General features: G+C 50.0%; 1 protein-coding gene across 5 annotated transcripts; it reads left to right on the forward strand.

Moving 5' to 3' along the window:
• Nucleotides 1-694: 694 nt before the first annotated feature.
• SYCE2 (synaptonemal complex central element protein 2) lies at nt 695-19,824 on the forward strand. 5 transcript variants are annotated; one of them, XM_043533274.1, is made up of 6 exons: nt 4,668-4,774; nt 5,937-6,048; nt 11,300-11,350; nt 13,132-13,250; nt 15,633-15,843; nt 18,423-19,824. In XM_043533274.1, exons 4-6 carry the CDS (start codon nt 13,138-13,140, stop codon nt 18,615-18,617), a joined length of 519 nt encoding a protein of 172 aa, XP_043389209.1. In that variant the 5' UTR covers nt 4,668-4,774; nt 5,937-6,048; nt 11,300-11,350; nt 13,132-13,137; the 3' UTR covers nt 18,618-19,824. The 5 variants fall into 5 exon arrangements, with proteins under 5 accessions (XP_043389208.1, XP_043389209.1, XP_037743667.1 ...); XM_043533273.1 differs by lacking the exons at nt 5,937-6,048; nt 11,300-11,350 and adding an exon at nt 695-935 and having other exon boundaries at nt 4,659-4,774; XM_037887739.2 differs by lacking the exons at nt 4,668-4,774; nt 5,937-6,048; nt 11,300-11,350 and adding an exon at nt 4,778-5,344.
• Nucleotides 19,825-20,362: the final 538 nt, after the last annotated feature.

Genomic DNA, 20,362 nt, shown 5'->3' on the forward strand with positions numbered 1-20,362 from the left:
CAGCATCGCAGGGAAGTCGAGGCTGCCCTAGTGCTCCAACCTGGCAGCAAGAGATGATGATTTACCGCTCGTGCCCCTCCGTCCGTCTCTCCCGCCCCGACTCACCTATGAGGTCATGGGCCAGGTCCTTGATGAGGTGCCCCACGATGGCATAGGCCACGCCCACCACCACGAGGGCGGCCATGAGGAGGTAGAGCACGGCCTTGGGCAGGGGGATGAGGTCGCGGACGGGCGGCTTGTACTCGCTGTACAGGGGCTGCTCGTTGGCGGACGCGTGCTGGGACAGGAGCCCCACTGCTTCGGTGCGATTGAGGCTGGTCAAGTTCATGAGCTGCAGGGCGGACACGGCTTCCATGCCCTGGGGCGGGGGGCGGGGAGGAGCCCGGACGCCTGGGGCGGGAGCTTCAGGGTGGGCGGAGATGGCCTGCAGCATGGGGACAAAGGTCTCATCCCTGTTATGGATGGGGAAACTGAGGCAAGGGGAGGGGCTAGGCTCATGTGGTGAGTCAGTGGTGGCTGGGAATTGAATCCTGGCATCCTGCCTCCTACCCCCTCCTTTTATCTGCTTCATTGCAAAACTTCCTGCTTCAGGGAGAAAAATCCAGTCTCTGCCCCACTTCTAACCACTAGACCACACTCCCTTCAAGGAGTTGGGATGGGAACCCAGGAGTCCTGGCTCCCAGCCCTCCCCTGCCACTCTAACCCACTAGCTCCCACTCCTCTCCCAGAGCTGGGGATGGAACCCAGGAGCCCTGGGTTCCTGTCCTCTGCTCTAACCACCTGACCCTACTCCCCTCCCCAAGCTGGCAACAGACCCAGGAGTCATGACTCACCTTCCCTCTAACTGCTTCATTCTACAACTTCCAGGCTAAGAACCCAGGAGTCCTGATGCTCAATGTCTAACCGCTAGACAACACTCCCTTCCCAGAGGTGGGGTAAGAACCTGACCCCCCAGTCCATTTCCTGATCCCCAGTCCATTTCCCCCCTGCCCTGCTGGAGCTGGGTATAGGACCCAGGAGTCCTGGCTCCTACTCCCCTGCTCTGACAAGGTGGTCGAACCCAGGTATCCCGATTCCATAGGCCTCGCTGTAACCAGGGGGCCTGCTCCCCTCACCCGGCCTGGGGGCAGGCAGGTGGAGGGAGGGGGTCTGGAGCTTCGGCCCTCTGGACTCTGGTGTGGAGCAGGCGGAGTTTAAGCCTGCACTTGCTGGTCTGGGCCCTTTGTCATTTTCCTTGTGCTCTGGATCTTAGTCTCACTAGCAGGCGGAGCTGGAAAATCACTCCGGGTTCCTGAGCCCTCCGCCCTGGCGGGACTGTTCCCCACGGCACTCCCCGTGCCTCCTGCAGGCTTCCCCTGCTGCACCCTGTGGTGTGCCGGCCAGGTGTGCTTGGGTCCGGGCTCAGCAGCTGGGCTCAGGCCTGACCTGTCACCCCTTTGGCTGATTCCCCACTAGCTGCTGGTTAGCCACAGAGCGATGTGGGGCAGGGGCTGGGAGCTCCGGAGGGCGGGCGTGGCTCAGAGGGGAAGCTCACACTCCCGCAGTGTGGCGGGGTTTGCTCATTGGGAGCTGAAGGGGCTAATTTGGAGCAATACATATTTTGCATTCTAGTCGTGACTGGAGTCCTCAGCCAAGGTCAGACCCGGTTGTGCCAGGGGCTGCACAGACCCGATCCCAAGATTGAGGTCCCCATGATGCTGGGGGCCAGACAGACCCCTGAGATCTGGGCCCCCACTGGGCCAAGATTGAGGACCCCATTAGGCCAGGCGCTGCCCACATGCAGAGCGAGAGCTTATGAGCTAATCGGCCAAGGCAGAACCGTTATCCTCACTTTACTGACGGTCAATCTGGGCCTCAGTTTCCCCCAAGTGGCTTGCCTGAGGTCAGCCAGGCTGCTTGTGGGACTCTCCTCCCTGAGGGCAGCACAATCCAGTCAGCAGGGCAGAGCTGGGTTCTGCTGTCGGCTCTGCCCCCGGGGCCAAACCCTTCCCCCCCATGCCCTCGGCTGCGGGTTCCCCTCCCAGTGACCCTGGAGACAGCGAGCTCTGGGGCAGGGGCTGGCTCTCTGTTGGTTAGAACAGAGGACAGGGAGCCAGAGCAAACGGCGCCCCTGATCGATCTGTGCCTCCAGCGTTTCTGGAACACAAGCAGCCCTAACTCAAACCAGTTGTGCCCTGGGGGGAGGGTGCCTGCTGGGGGGGGCCCGGCCCAGGCCCGCTTTCTAGGAAAGTCCAGTGACGTCAAAGCAGCTAAACCTCTACTCAGGCAATTGATCACGCTGCTCTGCTGGGGTCAGCCCCCCCCCCCATCTCCCCCCTCCCCAGGAGCGTTACTGGGGTCTCAGGGCTTGCGCGGGGCCCTGGCCCTGTCCTGCTGGAAGAACCCGGCAGCTTTGTCCCTGGCACTAGGGTAATTTCACTTTTATTCCCTTTTGCTGCTCCAGGTCTCCCCTGGCTTCGGGGGGAGCCCCCACCCCAGTGGGCGGCCGCCTGGGTCCCAGAACACCCCTCCCCTGTGCGTTTCTCCAGGCGATGCTTCTGCTAAAAGCAGCAGAACTGCCTGCCCCTCACTAGCCATCCTGGGGGAACCAAGGGTTCAGCTCAGCCCCCTAGTGAGAGACCAGCCCTGCCCCTCAAGAATCTCCTTTACCAAACGTGGCTCCGATCCTGGCAGGACCCCTCCCGCATGAAGTGCACCCATCTGGCTCTGCCAGCCTCTGCCCTCTCTTGGGGAGGGGTTCGCCTGCAGGTGCCAACCCCCAGGCTCAAGAATCATGAGCCCCCCAAATCTCGAGCCTGGGTCGCAAACCCTGAGCTCAGCCGACTACCCCACAGTGGGGGCTGGTTATCTGCCTCCGGGGGCATTTCGGGGTTGCAGTGCCCAGCTTGTCTCCACAGCAGAGTTCACAGCTCCCTCTTTGTGCAGCACTACTTGCCCTACGGCAAATAGCCCAACCCGAACTCCAGCTATTGCCAGCGTTACCACCCTGACAACAGCGGGCACCCACCCAGGGCTGACATGGGGCTGTAGGACCTCCCGCACCCAGAGCTGTGTTAAGTCTCTGCGGGGGGGGCTCAGGTCTCGGCCCACGCAGTCAGTAGCAGGAGCGGGCCCTGCATGGTTCAGTTCAGTGGTGGGCCTGGCTGCCATCACCCTCCTGCTCCAAGGGGTTTCATCGGGGTTCAGAACTGAGCCCTACATTTGCACACGCCCTGCAGGCGAGGCAGCCCCTGGTCTCTGTGCTTCTGCAAAGCAGGGAGAACAGGCCCAGCTTCCTTTGGCCCAGCTGGCTTCAGGACTCTCTCTCACCACATAGAATCATAGACTAGAATCATAGAATATCAGGGTTGGAAGGGACCTCAGGAGGTCATCTAGTCCAACCCCCTGCTCAAAGCAGGACCAATCCCCCATTTTTGCCCCCGATCCCTAAATGGGCCCCTCAAGGATTGAACTCACAACCCTGGGTTTAGCAGGCCAATGCTCAAACCACTGAGCTATCCCTCCCCTGCAGCACCTGGCACCATGGGCATCCCCTGACCTCAGCCAGGGGTCTGTGCAGCCCCTGGCATCATGGGGGGCCCTGATCTCAGCCGGGGGATCCATGCAGCCCCTGGTACCATGAGGGTCCTCCCCACCCCCAGGATTTCAGCTGGGGCTTCGTTGTGCTGCCATAATACAAATAATAGAAGTGTCCTTACTCTGACTTTTTTGGTCAACTCCAGGGTCTTTCCCTTCTGCCTCTTGGCTGGGGCGAGCAAGCCCTAAGCCCAGAAAACAAGCCATGGGTGTTCAAGCAGGTCTGGGCTATAAAGGCCGGATGGGAGCACTGTGCCCTCTAGCCTGTCCTGCTCAGCCCAGCCCAGGGCTCCCTCCCAGCCAGTCCTGCATCCAGGCCAGTAACTTCCCAGCTAGAAAGTCGCCGAGGCTCGATTTGGTGACTCCCCAGTGCTACAGACCCCACCCTGGAGAGTCAGTTCAAGGGTCAATTCCCTGCCTTGTTAATGGGCTCCTTCCTAGGAGGGGCCCCCAGAAGAGCCAGAGGCGTGGGGGTTCCCCACTGGGCAGCAGGCTAATTCCCTTTGCGCAACAGTCTGGGCTGGGAGCCAAGGGCTTTGCCGAATGCTGAGACTGGGCCCAAGCTTTCCAAGGAGTCACAGATTTATAAGGCTTAAAATAACTCCCCCGTCGCACAGGGCATGGAGCTAACACCAGGGGCAGCAGAGGGGAAGGGGCGACACAGCCGCCGGGCGAGGATGTCTGGAGAGCTCTCGATTCAACTGTTAACTGTCCATCTGCTGCGACCCCGCCTCCAGGAACAGGATGTAGGAGTCCTGACTCCCAGTCTCCCTTGAGCCCCTTGCAGCTCTGAGCCCACTCCTGGGACCAGAGAGAGAACCCAGGAATCCTGGCTCCCAGTGCTCTAACCACTAGAGCCAGCTCCCCTCCCAGAGCCACGGTTAGAACCCAGGAGTCCTGGCTCCCAGTGCTCTAACCACTAGACCCCACTCCCCTCCCAGAGCTAGGGATAGAACCCAGGAGTCCTGGCTCCCAGTGCTCTAACCACTCGACCCAGCTCCCCTTTCTCACCTGGGCTGCGTGGATTCTGTCTGCTCTGTTGCTTGATGGTGCATCTGTTCCCACTTGGTGGCTTCACCCAGGCGGTGAATGGGACAGGCCCAGCCAGGAGCGCTGTCCGGGAGGTGGGGAGCTGGGCGTCCCTGGAGCGATGAGCCACAGTCGGACCCTCTGGAACGATCAGAGCAGACAGCTGGAGGTGAGCATTAAGGGAGAGGCTCCACCCACACAGTTATGTCATTAGCAGGGCTGTGGGTGATTGGCTGCCTGGGACTGTTCAATAGGGGGCATTGCAAAGGGGAGACCTAGGCTGTGGGGTTTGTTGTGTGGAATTATGCTCTGGACACCTGGGTTCTATTTCCAGCTCTGGGAGGGGAGCGGAGACTAGTGGTTAAAGCAGGAGGGCTGGGAGTCAAGACTCCTGGGTTGTATTCTGGGCCTGGGGAGGGGAGCGAGGACTAGTGGTTAGAGTTGGAGGGGGGAGGAAGGCTGTGGGCCAGGACTCCTGGGTTCTATCACCAGTTCATACAAGGTCCTGAGCTGGCAGTTCTTAACCAGGACAGAGCACAGACAGACTCCAGTCTGGGAAATCGTTAAATCTTGCTTTCCTAAAGGCCCTTGGCAGCTTCTGTTCCATACCGCGTTCTTCCTCGCATCCAGTTCCAAACTGCAGGTCAGCCGCGATCACCTTCCACCCGAGGCACAGCTGTGTTAGATGAAGTGATGAAAATGAGGAGGGATCCCCCTCAAGGTGTGATGTAACTATAAGGTAAAATACATTACAGTGAAATGGGATCCGTCCCTCAGGCCAAAGGATATCAGCATGCTTTGTGCTCTGAAACTGCTGTTCAAACGCTAACAAGTGCAGGGATTATTTGCCCACCAGTGAAATGGAGCCACCTCTGGGGTGGACCGTGGCAGCTATTTACACGGGGGATCACTCACACAGCACTGAAATGCAGCCACTTCTGAGGTGTAGTGTGGCAGTTGTTTAACAGCACAGCAAGGCTGCAAAGCAGTTCAGGACAGGAGAATCTAGCTAGCTAGTGGTTTCTGGCTGTCTAGCCGCCATTCAAGGAAGCTAGCCATGGGAGTCATGGTCTGGGAGTTTTCTTTGCAAGCCTAAGACCCTTCGTTATTTATTTTAATGAAAGCCTGACATCTGCAAAGCCTGCTAGCGCAGCTCTTGTGTTGCTCTTTGGGTGCAGCCCCGCACCCCCATTCCAGTGAAGGGGACAGGGGATAAGTAGGTCTAGAAAGAGGTAGCCTGGTTTATTGGCTAGGGCACTGCACAAGGACTCAGGACTCCTGGATTCTATTTCCCATCCTGCTGTCTGACCTTGAGCAAATCCGTTCCTCAGTTTCCCCTCCCAGTCGGTGTCTACTGAGACGGTGTGCACCCAGCACCCTGCGACCCTGGACTCGGAGTGGGGCCTGAGGCACTACAGGAATACACATACGATATGAATACAGGTGCGTGGGGTAATTTTCAGACATGTCTTCCTATGATGAGCTGAATCTGGGAGTCGCTGCATAGGCAGAACACAGTGTGGGCAGGTTTCTATCTCCCAGCCCTTCCCCAAAAGGGGTGAAGCCAGGATCACTAGCTCCAGAGCACAATTTCCAGCTGGGAGCAGTAAGGAGCCTCTGTCCTCTGCCCTGGGGACACAGACTCCGAAGGCAAGGATGGCAATCTCCCAGGGCAATCTGTGAGGCCAGGGCAGTTGTGGGCACAGGATGGGCCCCGCTGTTCTTCCTCACTTCGCCATTCCTCCTGCTTCCCCCCTCCGGCTGCTCAGGAAGATGACGAGCTGGGAGTGCGAAGAGCAGAGGGGTGTTAACGAGATGTGGAGTGCTGGTGTGAAGTACTGAGTGCAGTGTGTCGGGCCTCTCTCTGCAGGCCTGGCGGCATGGAGCTCTCCTGGCAGGAGACGTGGGAGCTGACGTGATCCAGCACAGAATGAAGCAGGGGCCTGATCCTGGAGCTCTAGCCGATGTAGGGATTCGACAGGGCAGGGCCCAGTGGGCTGTGGGAGGGTGTTCGCTGCCGATTCACTCGGGTGCATTCCAGCTACCAAGGTTCAGAAAATTCCACCCAACAGCGATTCCCACGGTGTCTAACTGTCCTGAGGAAAGTGGGAGGGAAGGAAACAGGGAAACCACAGGAGGTCTGATGAAATGGAGGAGAAAGAGAGCCAGAGGGAACCACTGGGTTGGCTCTGTCCAGCAGCCTCTTTGAAGTGTAGACCAAGCTTTTGCCACCAGGGTGGAAGAATTCCCTGCAGATAAAGGAGTGGGGCATATGAGAGAGAGAGAGCAATCTCGGGTCAACCAGAAGGCAATGGACTAGCTGATCAGATGGATCTGATCTGATTGGAGTCCAGCAGCCTGAACCGCAAGGGAACCGACCCTCTTGTCAATGTGACCTGGTTCTGCAATGCTGAGGGCGACCTGCTGCTAATGGTATTTAGGTGACAAGGTGAGAAGCTGAGACATCAGATGTTGGCACCTCCACTGCTATAAATATCACCCTGCTGCTCCCTGCACAGATGCCAGGCTCAGAAGAGAAGCTTCCGATCTGGGTCCCCACACGTGGGGCATTAGCCCTGGTACACTTGACATGTGGGAAATAAACACCTGCTAAACTTGACAAGTTCAAGAAAGGAGCTGGTGGGAGGTGCCTCTAAACTTGAATCTTCTCCTTCAGATTTGGGCCAAGAGCCTGTTGAGTGCCTGGGCAAGCAAGGGGGTTGAGGTGCCGGAGAGCAGAGGGGGCAGAGAGAGCAAGACAGATCTTGATGTGTATACGGTCGTCCAGATGCAGAAGTGATGTGGAAAGTGGTGTGAGCCCCCCTTTCACTCAGACTCTAGCCATGTGTGAAAGGGTCTAATGCTGCTGCAATATACACACCTCGGGGCTGGAAGAAAGTTTACATTAATCAAGGCCCTTTCCTACCTCAACTTACACCCTAGTGTTGGGCAGGACGGGGGCAGGAGAATTCCATGCGGAGCCAACGGCTCAAGAGGAGCTGATTACGACATATCCCCTTCAATGCTGTGGGAAGTGACTAAGGCGGGTGCGAGGATCGGAATTGGCAGCAAGTTACTTCCCCATCCAGTCCTGCTGAGCAAGCCGATTGCACGGCCCTGTGAGACAAAGCAGGGCCTCAGTCTGGTCAGTCACTCATCACTCCTGCCTTGGTCGCTAAACCCATTTGCATGGAGCCCAGTTAGCCACAGCAGCATTGCTGTCAACTTTGAAATGGCATGCCTAAGAGAAAGGCTGATCCAAACACCCCCACGTCGTACACCGCGAAGCTCATCTCTGAACATGACTCCGCTCTCTGCTAACACTTGGCTCAGATGCCCTGGCCTCCATCTCCAAGATTACCATGCTGCCATCCCACCCCGGTCTTTGTTGGGCCGTTTGCTGCATTTCTCATGCTCTGCTCCTCCAGGGTCAGTTTCAGCATATTCTTTCTGGCCCACGCATGCAGGCTGTGTGGATTTTTCATTCTTGAGTGGCACAGTTTCCAGATCTTAAATTCTCTCTGGGAAGGGGGAAAAAGCAACCAACCACCAAACCCTGTTTCATGAGGTGGAAGGTGCTGCTATTCCAGGCACCAATGGATTACAAGTGTAAAAATAACACAAGCTGGAAGAACTAGCCTGTGATGTCACCCAAATCCCAGATGGGAACCATTCACAAGTTCTTACAGAGCAGGGATCACACTGAACTTCTCAGTCCCAAACCTGTGAAATTCGATATTTGCCACAAAACGTTTGTTTACAAAATGTGCCTTTCTTGTCCAACGATCCCTGGAGTGAGATGAGCTGTCAGATAAGGTTGGGGGAAGTGTCTATTTTATGATCAGAAAGACAGTAAACGTTATTAGTCCTCTTGCTGCCATAGTTTCTTGTTGAGTCCCTAGAACTGTTAAAGCTGCCAGAATACCTGCTTCCTGTAAAATATCTGGACTTTTGTGGAGATTTTCGGAGGCTATTGACTACACTACAAGCACTACCGTGGCACTGGGATTTTTTTCTCATCAAAGTAATTGGCTCACTATTCTGAGAGGTAGTAGCTAGATCAAGGGTGGTACATTGTGTCTACCCTGGAGGTTAGGTAGACCTAACTATGGCACCTTTGGGCGCAATTATTTTCACGGCCCTGAGCAACATAACTAGGTCAATCTAATTTTTTTGTGTAGACCAGGCCTGAGTTGCCTTATTGGAAGAAGGCACTAGTCTCCTACTGAATTTCAGTGGGGTCTAAACACCTATTTGGAAATCCCAGCCTTCTTCAATGGACTGTTTTTTAAATTATTCTTATTAGAAGTGAAGTCATCAGGTAAACAGAATGAAGGCAATGACACATACATGTGAGGCATCCCTTGTTCTTGTGTGGATCTTTGATCAATCTGAAATGGTTATTCCTGGACAGAGACTTCCTGTGTGGAACTGAGGATGGACTACCCTTAACAAGAGAGGAGCCAGGAAGTGACACAAGCCTTTTGTTCAGATGTCCATTTGTGTGTAGATAGCATGACGCCTGCGTGGCCATTCAATGGGGTCGATTCTCAGTCACACTGATAATGGTAGCATAAAGGAGGCTCAAGGTGGGTCGAAATGGTTCCAGAATACAGGCCCATCGGGGGCCACTGGCAGCAGACCATAAACTAGAGCAACCTCAAAGACGCTGTAATTTACGGGGACCTGCACAGCCTCAGAATATGGAAAAAGAAAAGGAGTACTTGTGGCACCTTAGAGACTAACAAATTTATTTGAGCTTAAGCTTTCGTGAGCTGTAGTCTCTAAGGTGCCACAAGTACTCCTTTTCTTTTTGCAAATACAGACGAACACGGCTGCTACTCTGAAACCAGACCTCACTGAGATTCTAGCCCGGGACTTCCCCCCACAGCTCCTCAATCCCCACCTGCAACAGGAGTGTAAATAATGTTTTCTGGGTGGGGGGGGCTAGCTTCTGTTCCAGACTCAGTGTTTCCTTTATTAATGCAATCTCTAGATTTGGGGGGATGAAAATCCCCCCAACACTGCAGTGGTCTACGCCCAGGCCCGCTGCTAGTCCAGCTGTCTTTTGTGCAACTAATTCTGCCAAACTGTGCTGTGGTTGGATGTGTCCCCCACCCCCCAGCCTGGACCCCCCACTCTAGACCCCAGCTCAGCCCCCCTCCCCTCCCCCAGCCTGGTCCCCCCAGCTCAGCCCCCCTCCCCCAACCTGGACCCCTCAACCCTGCCCCCTTCTCCCAGCCTGGTCCCCACCACCTCTGCCTTCCCCAGGCTGGACTCCCCCTGAGGCCAGCCCCCTCACTCCCCGTCTTCATGCCCTCTCGACCTCTCATTGGAGGAGCTGAGGGCGGGGAGGGCGCTGATTGGCCAGCAGGGCTGGCATTCTCCGGCCCAGGCCCGGCCCACCCCTGTTCTCAGCGGGGCCGTTAAGGGGCAGGGAAGTGGCGGGAAAAGCTGCGGTGAGGGGGGAGGGGCGCTGGGAGCCCCGATCCAGCCCAGTCTCTGGGGTGAGCCCCCCCGCGGCCCCACCGAGAGGCTTGAAATAATAGAGGGGCCACATCTATATGGGAGCCTAATACAGGCCTCTCCAGTTCTATATGGGCCCCCCTGGGAGCCCCAATACAGCCCACCCGGTTCTATATGGGCCTCCCTGGGAGCCCCAATACAGCCCCCCCAGTTCTATATGGGCCCCCCTGAGAGCCCCAATATAGCCCCCCCAGTTCTATATGGGCCCCCCTGGTGAGCCCTGATATCGGGTCCTCATCCATCTACAGGCTGCTCACCCCCCTATGGGGTCTCCCGCACTGTGAGCCTGGGTACAGCTGTCCCATGTGGGGGTCCTCTCCCCTAGGGGCTCCTCACACCGGCCCATTGGGGATCCCCCCAGCCTTGCTATAGGGCACCACATGCTCCTATGGGGTTGGTATAGGAGCCCCTTCACCCTTAGGAGGGAACAAAACAAGCACCCCACCCTACAGAATTAAATCAAATTAGAGGGGTTTATTTTTTTATATATATACACACACACACACACCGGTGGGATTCACTGATCTATTTATCTAGCTGGCTATACACACACCCATCTAGCTATCCATCTCCTCTAATTTGATTGAATTGACTAATTTCAAGGTATTTAACGCTTACCATCGGTATTCAGATGCAGTGGGAATTCTTTTAGGCCCTTTTTGAGAATGAGAAAATCTTTGATCAATTGATTTTTTTTTAAAACAGATATTAAGAGTCACAATACTGCCAACCCAAAAAAATCCAACCCCAAATTCTAAAAAAATCATGGCTTAAAAATAATCAATAGACAAATTAATTTGGGTTGACAGATTACAATGACAGATTATTTGCTGTCTTTAGGGGGTCATGATTTCAAGCATTTATTCTCATCCACAAGACCTAGGAATGACTTCTTTCATTTTTTGTTTTTAATGAAAACTGAGATGCTCACATGATCCCAGGAGCTGGGGCTTTAAGAAAAACAGCTAATGTCCCAGAGGTGGGAATCCTGAAGTCAGATTTTTCCCAGTAAAATTTATCTAGTTATATAAAAGAGGGAGGGTGTGGAGTGGAATTGTAGTGATTGGTCAACAGCTAGCTTCCTGCAACATTTCAGTTTAGTAAATGATGTGAATTTAACAATCATTGTATGTACTTATCTCTCCTTTTCAAAATTAAATTCCTATAGAGTTTTGAAGATCTTGGTTGAGATCAGACAAGGTTACACTTTCAAATCCAGGTAACCAGTGTAGGTTCTAGGTGTTTTATTATTAATTATTATTTTTATTATTTCTATTTTAGTAGTTGCTAGAACCTCTTGACTGGGGATAGAAAAGGAGTACTTGTGGCACCTTAGAGACTAACCAATTTATTTGAGCATAAGCTTTTGTGAGCTACAGCTCACTTCATCGAATGCGTACTGTGGAAAATACAGAAGATGTTTTTATACACACAAACCATGAAAAAATGGGTGTTTATCACTACAAAAGGTTTTCTCTCCCCCCACCCCACTCTCCTGCTGGTAATAGCTTATCTAAAGCGATCACTCTCCTTACAATGTGTATGATAATCAAGGTGGGCCATTTCCAGCACAAATCCAGTGGGGATAGTGTTAGATGTGGTACATACACCCATAACAAAAAGACAGTCCTTATCTCACAGAATTTACAATCTAGGTAAATACAATTGACTTATACAGCTAGAAAGCTAAAAATGTTTCTAGATCGATGTAATTTCGTAGTCCTCTAACAGAGGTTAGAGTTGCAGTGTCTTTATATTTATATATATATCCTCAGTGTTTTAACAGTTTTTCTTAGCAAATTTTGTTCTATAATACATCTAATAAAATACAGACTATTTCAAACTCTCCAAGCAAAATCAAGTCAGAGATAAAAATAGTGTATTTTGTCCAGCTCTCTAGGTAAATTGGGAGTAACTCCAGTGAAGTTATATCAGTGTAAAACTAGTATAGAAGAGAAGCAGACTCAATATTAGAGCTGGTCAGGAAATGGATTTTCCATTCTATGACAAATTTTGAGAGTTTGACTTTTTTCCTGGTTCCAAATAGGGACGAAGAGCCAAAGTCTCAAAATTTTTCATAAACTGAAACACTGAAAAAAATGATTTGGGGTAAATTGAAATATTTCCTTTCCATTAATTCAATATGTCGTGTTTCATTTTTGACCTTTTTTATTTTAAAAACATTTTAAAATATAAAATAACATAGATTTTTAAACAAAAAGTAGTTTTGAACTGAAAATTCCAAATGTTTAATTATGAAAATGTCAAAACTGGCTGTTTTGATATTTTTCAAAAAATTCTTTTTCAAAACAAAAAAATAATTGAAACTGACATGGTCCCATGGGTTTCAGAGTAACAGCCGTGTTAGTCTGTATTCGTAAAAAGAAAAGGAGTACTTGTGGCACCTTAGAGACTAACCAGTTTATTTGAGCATGAGCTTTCGTGAGCTACAGCTCACTTCATCGGATGCATAGCATATCGTGGAAACTGCAGAAGACATTATATACACACAGAGACCATGAAACAAAACTTCCTCCCACCCCACTCTCCTGCTGGTAACAGCTTATCTAAAGTGATCATCAAGTAGGGCCATGGTCCCATGGGAAGATTCAGTTAGGAGGAATCAGCATTTTCCAATCCCCCATAAATGTCATCAAAAGTTCCTATCAAGCTCTACTGGATATGAGTTTAAAACTCTCAGTTTGATTTAGTAGCTCATGTAGGTCAGTGATTATTCTGTTATTCTTATTAATTATAGGTGTTACTATAGAGACTAGAGGCTGCAACAAGACCAGGGCCCCATTTTGCTAAGAGTTGTACAAATACTTTGTAAGAGACAGTCCCTGCCCTGGAGAGCTTCAACTCTAAATAGACAAGGTAGAAGGGAAGTGACTTGCTCAGGTCACACAGCAAATTAGTGGCAGAGCCAAGGGCTAGAATGAGTCCCAGTGCAGTGCCTGATCCATGCAGCCTCCTGAAAAATCTCTCTAATTTTTAAAGGTTACGATGTCTAATCAGGAATGTGAAAGTCCAGAGCCAGAAGAGGAGCAGGCTAAACCGGACAGCCCGTTCTTTGATGATATAGAAAGACGTGAATTACATAGTGAGATCCTGTCCAGGTGAGGTGTTTTGCACAGACTTCTGTCTAATATTTGCTGAGAGCCAGAGAAAGGGGAGAAAATGCTTTGCCTTGTGCCAGGAATATGTCAACAGAAACTTCCCAAAGGAGAAATGTGTTTTTAATAAATATATAGTTGGGAATGCCCTGGTTGTTCATGTTAATTGTAGCAATTTCCCAGCCTGTATTCAGATTAGGTTTTCTAATTAATATAATTGGGTATGGACAATGTTTCTAATTGCATTCTTAAGTTAAAAAGTTAGTTTGGAGGCAGTATTTCCCAATGGATAGAGCACTGGAATGGCACTCAGGAGACCTAGGTTCAATTCCTGGCTCTTCCACTAGTTTGCTGGGTGACTTTGGGCAAGTAATGGCCCGTGCCTCAGTTTCCCCAGCTGTAAAATGAGGGTAATGATGCTGACCTCCTTTGTAAAGTGCTTTGAGATCTCCTGATGCAAAGTGCTGTCTAATTAATGATTCACACATTCTCTTGTGTTGAGCACAGGCAGAATTACTCATTTTAAGTCCTATAAAGTGGTTCCCAGAACATCTACTGCTTTTAAAGAGGTGGTGACAGTCAGTGCATTTACGCCTACTCTCAACATAGGCTTTGGACCAATGTAATTATTTCAGTTGGGGTACGATTAGATATTAGTTTAGTATAGTTACATTGGGATACCCCTAGTGTGTGAATGCAATGACATATGCTACACTGAAAAAAAAAGACACTGTCCAACGAGACTAAGAGTTATAACCATATTGGTTTCATTTTCCCGAGACGAGACCTACATGTAGCTAACAGTACCCACACTAGAGGGTTGTACTGCTTTATACTGGTTCATAGGTGCGGGAACTAGGGGTGATGCCGCACCCACTGGCTTGAAGTGGATTCCACTATATACAGGGTTTACAGTTTGGTTCGTAAGCTTTCGTGAGCTACAGCTCACTTCATCGGATGCAAATGCATCCGATGAAGTGAGCTGTAGCTCACGAAAGCTTATGCTCAAATAAATTGGTTAGTCTCTAAGGTGCCACAAGTACTCCTTTTCTTTTTGCGAATACAGACTAACACGGCTGTTACTCTGAAACCAGTTTGGTTCAATGACTCTCAGCACTTCCACTATACAAATTGTTCCAGCACCCCTGTACTGGTTTGAAACTGATACAAAAGCTGTGTGTAGACAACCCCTTGGATGGGAGCAGTTATGCTAGGCAGTTTGTCTTTCAACTCCTCTCTATGGGACTTAAATGGCCCCCCAGCATCTGGCACTTTTAGTGTATTTATTTAGAATCCAGATCTCCTGCCTCCCAGGGCAGTGCCCAATCCAGTGGGCCACACTGCCTCTCTTGTAGTAGCTGTGTACGTACAGCGCACTGAGTGTATACAAAGCCACCTGGCATGGAGGTTGTTTACTTGTACTTCTATACAAGAGGACAGAGCTAATCAACAGCAGGTGTCTCTGGCTTTTAATTCCATCACTGAGCTGCTTCACCTTGGCAGATGGCTTGGTTTATTTAGACCCATTTCCTCCACGCCTCCTCAGGACCAAATGCCAACATAAGGCAAGGTTAAGAAACATTGATGTAGGCGTGCCGGCCAATAGCATCAGGAGTTGAGCAGGAATCCTGATCAGTACAGTGTATAATGTGCTAATGCAATAATGTACCCAGAAGGCTGATCCTAAGCACACTGCCTTCCACAGGCAAGGGTACTGATTTAGAACCTGAGGCTGCTCATCATGTGTGTCATGCCCCCCCCCATCAAATGGAATTAGATGTCAATTTTGCTAGCATTGCAGAAATAGTTTCACAAACAAGTCCGCCAACAGGGACTCTGTATTTCCTTTATAAAATAGAATTAGCTAACACAGGAGCTGTCAAGTTTGTGATGAATGGATTCTGGTTAATAAGCTGCTTTAATTATTGGATACACAAATGTAAAGGACTAAAATTCCCACAAGAGAGAAATTAACAAAATAGCTGGGAACAGTTTTCTTTGGCATCTGATTTTGCTCGATAACTTTGGCTCTAGTCTTTGTAATTTTTCTTTATGTATTGAATTGTGATGGTAGTTTTGTATAGCTGCAGCCTTCTTACATGCATACAGGCACCAGTGAACAGGGGAGGATCTGACCTTCTGTGTTTGGTTTTAAAATGCTCCCTTTCTTTAGGAGTGACAGCAAGGGAAAGGATGGGAAGTTTACCTTTTCCATAGAGCAGGTAAACTTCCCCCCTTGCTTCAGATATGTCAGTTACTCTTATCTGGAAACAAAGTGAATGCTTTCACAATGAGTCCTCAAACTCACCTGAGTTTTGGTCTTTGAGTGTAAGTTGGGGTACAGGTGAATACAACACACGTTCATTTATTTCAATTTAAATGCAGGAAGGAATCGCCCAGCACAGCTCTGCTCTGCCCCACTGCAGATGTGCCTGTAGCAGCATTGGATGGCAAGTCATCCAATTATTTCGCAGCCCTGGATTCAAACATTGAAAATCTGCAGAAAAGAACGCAGCAGCTGATTGAGAAGATCAACGAGAACCGGAAGAAAGACCACACTGTCATGAGCAATTTCAGGGAGAGCCTCCTGCTGAAGGTGAAGTGGATAGTGAGATGGCTATATACAAGGGCTCAAGGGTGGAAGCCAAAGGAAGGAAGAGAAGTTAGCTAGCTTGGTGAAAGAGGAGGGGCTTTAATGCTGAGCAAAGGAAAATGTGTGTGTGGGGGAAGTGCTGTATCGGGGGGCGGATTGCCCCCTTCCATGGTATAAACCCCATGTCATTCCAGCACGGAGGCAGGGTTTGCCCCAGGCTGGAACAGGCAGCAGGACCCACCATATATCCCAGGGGATTGGCCTGAGGCCAGAGACATCTGCGTGAAAGCCCTTTGCTTCTGATGCATCCCCCCCTCTCACACACACCCTGGAGTCTCCCTAGAAGGCCCTCCCAAGCAGGAGCTGCACTAGGGCCCCTCCTCAGAGGGATATGTCACACAGCACGGTGGTGATAGCGTGGTGGGAAAGGTAATACAGCCCAGAACTGTGTTCTCTTTTCCTTTTGAACTTCACTGTGTGCAGCGTTCTCCAACCCACACGCCTCCTCCAACAGTCATGCTCCTATGCTCCTCCCCCACCCCCCCCCAACAGATCCCAAGACAACTGGGCCAAGGGGAGGGATGGCTGAGCCCTCCATTTTCATGGGAGCGGGAAAAGCCGTGTGAGGAAGGTCTTCTTCCCAGGGACCCATACTGGGTTATGGAATCATCTCTCCAAGGAAAGTTGGGGGAGTTTCACCGTATAGAGCATTTAAAAGTAGATCGGACAGAACAAAAGAGGAGAGCAGCAGCTAGACTCTACTTGAAAGATGGACTAGAGGGGCCCTGTCGGTCTCCATGTTCTCCAATTCTCTGCTACGTTGCAGCGAATCAGTACAGAGCTTGTTTTTAATGTAAAACCACTTTACCTGCCAACATCAGTGAAATCCCAACATCACGCCTCACACACTAACTTGAATCCCTGTGACATGCAGCAACCCCCATTGCCTCGCTAATCTCCTCTCCACTCTGACTGCACACACATTAAAGATTGTGCACTCACAGAATGTTTATTTAAATGTATTTTAATCATGTTAATCAGTCACAGATCACCCGCCTGAATGTCCTCCTTGCCTCTAAGACATTAAATCAGATGCTTTAGAGCATACTTTTACATACATGTAAAGAAAAATAATGTAACAGTGGGGCGCTTTCCATTATAAAATTAGCTACAGACTCAAACGTGTAATATATAGAACGCCTGGCTCTTATCTAGCGCTTTTCATTCATAGATCTCAAAGCACCTTACAAAAAGTCAGAATTGTTGTAAAATGGGGAAACTGAGGCACAGCAGGTCAATCTGACTTGTCCAAGCTCACCCAGCAGGCCCGTAGAAGAACTGGGAATAGAACCCAGGCCTCCCAAGTGCTATACGAGAGTGAGATATTTATTAATTATTAATTATTATTATTATTAAGAGAGGCAGTGTGGCTTATAGGATACAGTACTGGACTAGGACCCAGGAGACCAAGGTTCTATTCTTGGCTCTGCAACTGGCCTGCTGGGTGACCTTGGATAAATCACTTCACCTCTTTGTGCCTCAATTTCCCCAGGGGGATAATGGTACTGACCTCCTTTGTGAACTACTTTGAGATCTACTGATAAAAACTAGGGATTATTATGCAAATGGAATAACAAACCAAAGCTTCATTTTATGCCAGTGACTTCAAAGCATGGAGCTAAGTTAAGAGGAAAGTCATTCGAATTCTTTACCACCTTCTGATTGCTGTGGTCTAATGCACTCCAACTTGCCATAAGGCTTCCACTTCCATCTCCAACAGATGCAGAAACCAACACATCTCCCATTTCACACTGGCACTCGCAAAACCTTCATCATGGCCTCTACCAGGAGCAGCTCAGCACATCTCCTGTCACACATTCCATGCACTTGGGAAGTTATTTCCGCCTTACCATTCCTGAGGCTGTCATTAAAGTTTTGGGCCAGATTTTCAAAAGTATTTAGGAGCCCTAAAAATGCAGCTTGGGGCCTTTGAAAATCATGCTAGCCACCTAACTCCTGGGAGAGCTGGAAATAGAACCCAGGTGTCCTGAATTGCAGTCCAGGGCCCTGATCTCTAGGGCACATGGCCTCTAGTAGGCTAGAATCCTCTTGTGTGCCATATTGCTGTTTCCCATGAAGATCCCACTCCTGCATTCAGATCCATGCAGGCAGATCCTCATGGAGTTGCACTGAAGTGCTGCATGGACCAGTTGCAGGGCTGGGGTCTGCATAGGAATAAGGAATTGCCAGCCTGGCCCAGGCTAGCAGTCCCTGGAGTCAGTATCCTGGCTCCCACATGGCCAGCCCCAGATGCTTTCAGAAGATGGTGTAAGAAGCCTGCAGTAAGCATTTACATTTATGCAGAGATCAGTTTTGGTCTACTCTGTCTAAAACTCATGAAAAAAGTCACACTTAGGGCAAGACTCAGCCCCATCCCAACATGGCAGAGCACCCATTGAAATCAATGATAGCTGCATCCTGTTACTCTGGGAGTGGGGGGACAATGCAACCCTTAATATTCAAGCCATCAGCCTCCGATCCATTTTAATTCCTAAGGCCTGTCTTTCCTCACACTGCAAAAGGTTTCAAGTTTGGCAGAGAAGCTGGAGGAAATGATGTTTCTCATTTACGATCGCCATAACAAGCAAATGCAGGATAAGCTCCAAGAGCTCTCGGAGATAATGGAGAGGATCAGCCAGATCCAAACGGAGCTCAGACAAGTCTGCCACACTGTGGAGGCAGCTTATAAAGACTTGTGTGTGCAGCCGGAGGTGTGAGAACACTGGGAAGAAGGGCCAGCTGGAATCAAAAGCCCAAAGGAACCAATCAAACCATCGTGTAGCTACTATTCTGGTGCAAAAGGAAAAATAAGACTACAGGTCAGATAAGGGCCCCTTTTTCTATTCCTGTTGCAGTTTGTTTAATTGTTAAAGTTGTTTTAAAAACTCCTAAACTTTCAAGCTCTGATAGTGTCCTAAAGGGCATGAAGCCAGACAGGTTAAAAACCATGGCTGGCAAGAGTCAGTCTTCATAAAAGTGGGAATAAGTCTTACCTACGTGGGAGGGAATGTTGAGATGTCATTAAAGCCCACTGAAGATACAAAAGGATCATGCAATGGCCAGTGGCTGTTGTCAAACTTCTGCACCCTGCTGCCTTTGAAATGCCTTTCTTCGAGTGTGGCAGGGGGAGATTGTTGTTGCTAACTCTCTCCTAGCGCTGTTTATTGTAAAAGGCATTTTATAAAGATCACATGAATGTTACATTCCACTTTGTTGGTTTATCAATAGCTGTAAACATGTCTCCTTCACTGACTTGCCTGTTCGTTATTTCCAACCGCTGTCTGTGCTGATATGAAAAACACAATGGGATTTAAAGCAAAAACATAAGATTCTGTCGCTCAGTTTCTTTACAGGAGAACAGAGTTTAAGCTGCTGTTCCTGATAAGCCTTATTATTCTCAAACGCAGAGAACAAAAAGACCACTTACACATGCAGGGGCTGAAAACAGAACCTGTTCTGCTGCCCATCAGACCTACAGCAAAGGAACAAAATGTCCTAGCCAAGTGGGGGTGTGTGGGGAAAAGGGCAGGGAGCACTGCACTTTCTGTCCTAAGAAGCCACTTCCACCCATCAGTCACAGCCAGCAGATCAGAAAACCGGCAAGTTATTTTTATATACTGTTCCCATTGCCCAATGCTGGACACGGCTATTTTATAATTCCTGGGGCAGCCCCAATTGTCTTAGCACATGTAGGTGGGCTGGGACTTTTTGCCACAATCATGGGACCTGAAGCGGTGTGGAGGAGAAGGTTCATTTCAGGTGGATCAATCCAGAGAAACCACCCTGGTTGTTAAAGAGTTTTCTAGCAAGGATGGCTCAGCTGTCTAATCCCCTTGATAAGGACACATCTCCGACTCTTGGTCTAATGTCCATTTCACATAACGAACAGTACAGACCAGATTGTCAAAGTTGGGTGTTGAGCACTTTGAAAAAAATCTGGAGCTACATGTAGTCATACTGGTTCTTGTGCAAAGATGGACTGTGCACTGAAAACTCAACCGCCAGCACATCACTAGAGCTAGGGCAGCTATGCTGCGTAGGTTCTTATACCACCCCATCACTGTCATATCTGAGTGCTTGAGCCAAACACCTTGGAAAAAAAGGCAGGCCCGAGGGCCAGAAGTTTCAAGAGAATTCAGCATCCACCATCAGACCTAGATCAAGGAAAGAGCTCAGGGCATCAGGCGTTGATATCTCTCAGAAATCTGGCTTCAATTGTGGGGGCCAAGCACTTGAAAAATCTGGCCCTGGTTTCTTTGGAAAACTTTTCCCTGAAGGAGGTCAAGTTGTGCACCCAGAGCTCCCGTGACTGCATCTCACATACACAACCCGAGGGACACATTTCCAAACCTTCTGCCCTGATGATTGTGGGAGCATTACAGTGAGTTACTGAACATCTTGATCTGTGCTCAGCCACTCTGCAACTGCTCAGACTTCACCACTCACCCTCCAAGCCCTACAA

Source organism: Chelonia mydas, chromosome 20 (assembly GCF_015237465.2).
Source record: "Chelonia mydas isolate rCheMyd1 chromosome 20, rCheMyd1.pri.v2, whole genome shotgun sequence".
Taxonomy (NCBI): domain Eukaryota; kingdom Metazoa; phylum Chordata; order Testudines; family Cheloniidae; genus Chelonia; species Chelonia mydas.

What these genes read in the sequence shown, in the direction of transcription:
- SYCE2 (XM_043533273.1), top strand. Translation starts at nt 4,727, where the DNA reads ATGAGCCACAGTCGGACCCTCTGGAACGATCAGAGCAGACAGCTGGAG. An exon ending in CATAGTGAGATCCTGTCCAG is followed by an intron (nt 13,251 to 15,632) that starts GTGAGGTGTTTT and finishes ATTTAAATGCAG; the next exon opens with GAAGGAATCGCCCAGCACAG. An exon ending in GGGAGAGCCTCCTGCTGAAG is followed by an intron (nt 15,844 to 18,422) that starts GTGAAGTGGATA and finishes ACACTGCAAAAG; the next exon opens with GTTTCAAGTTTGGCAGAGAA.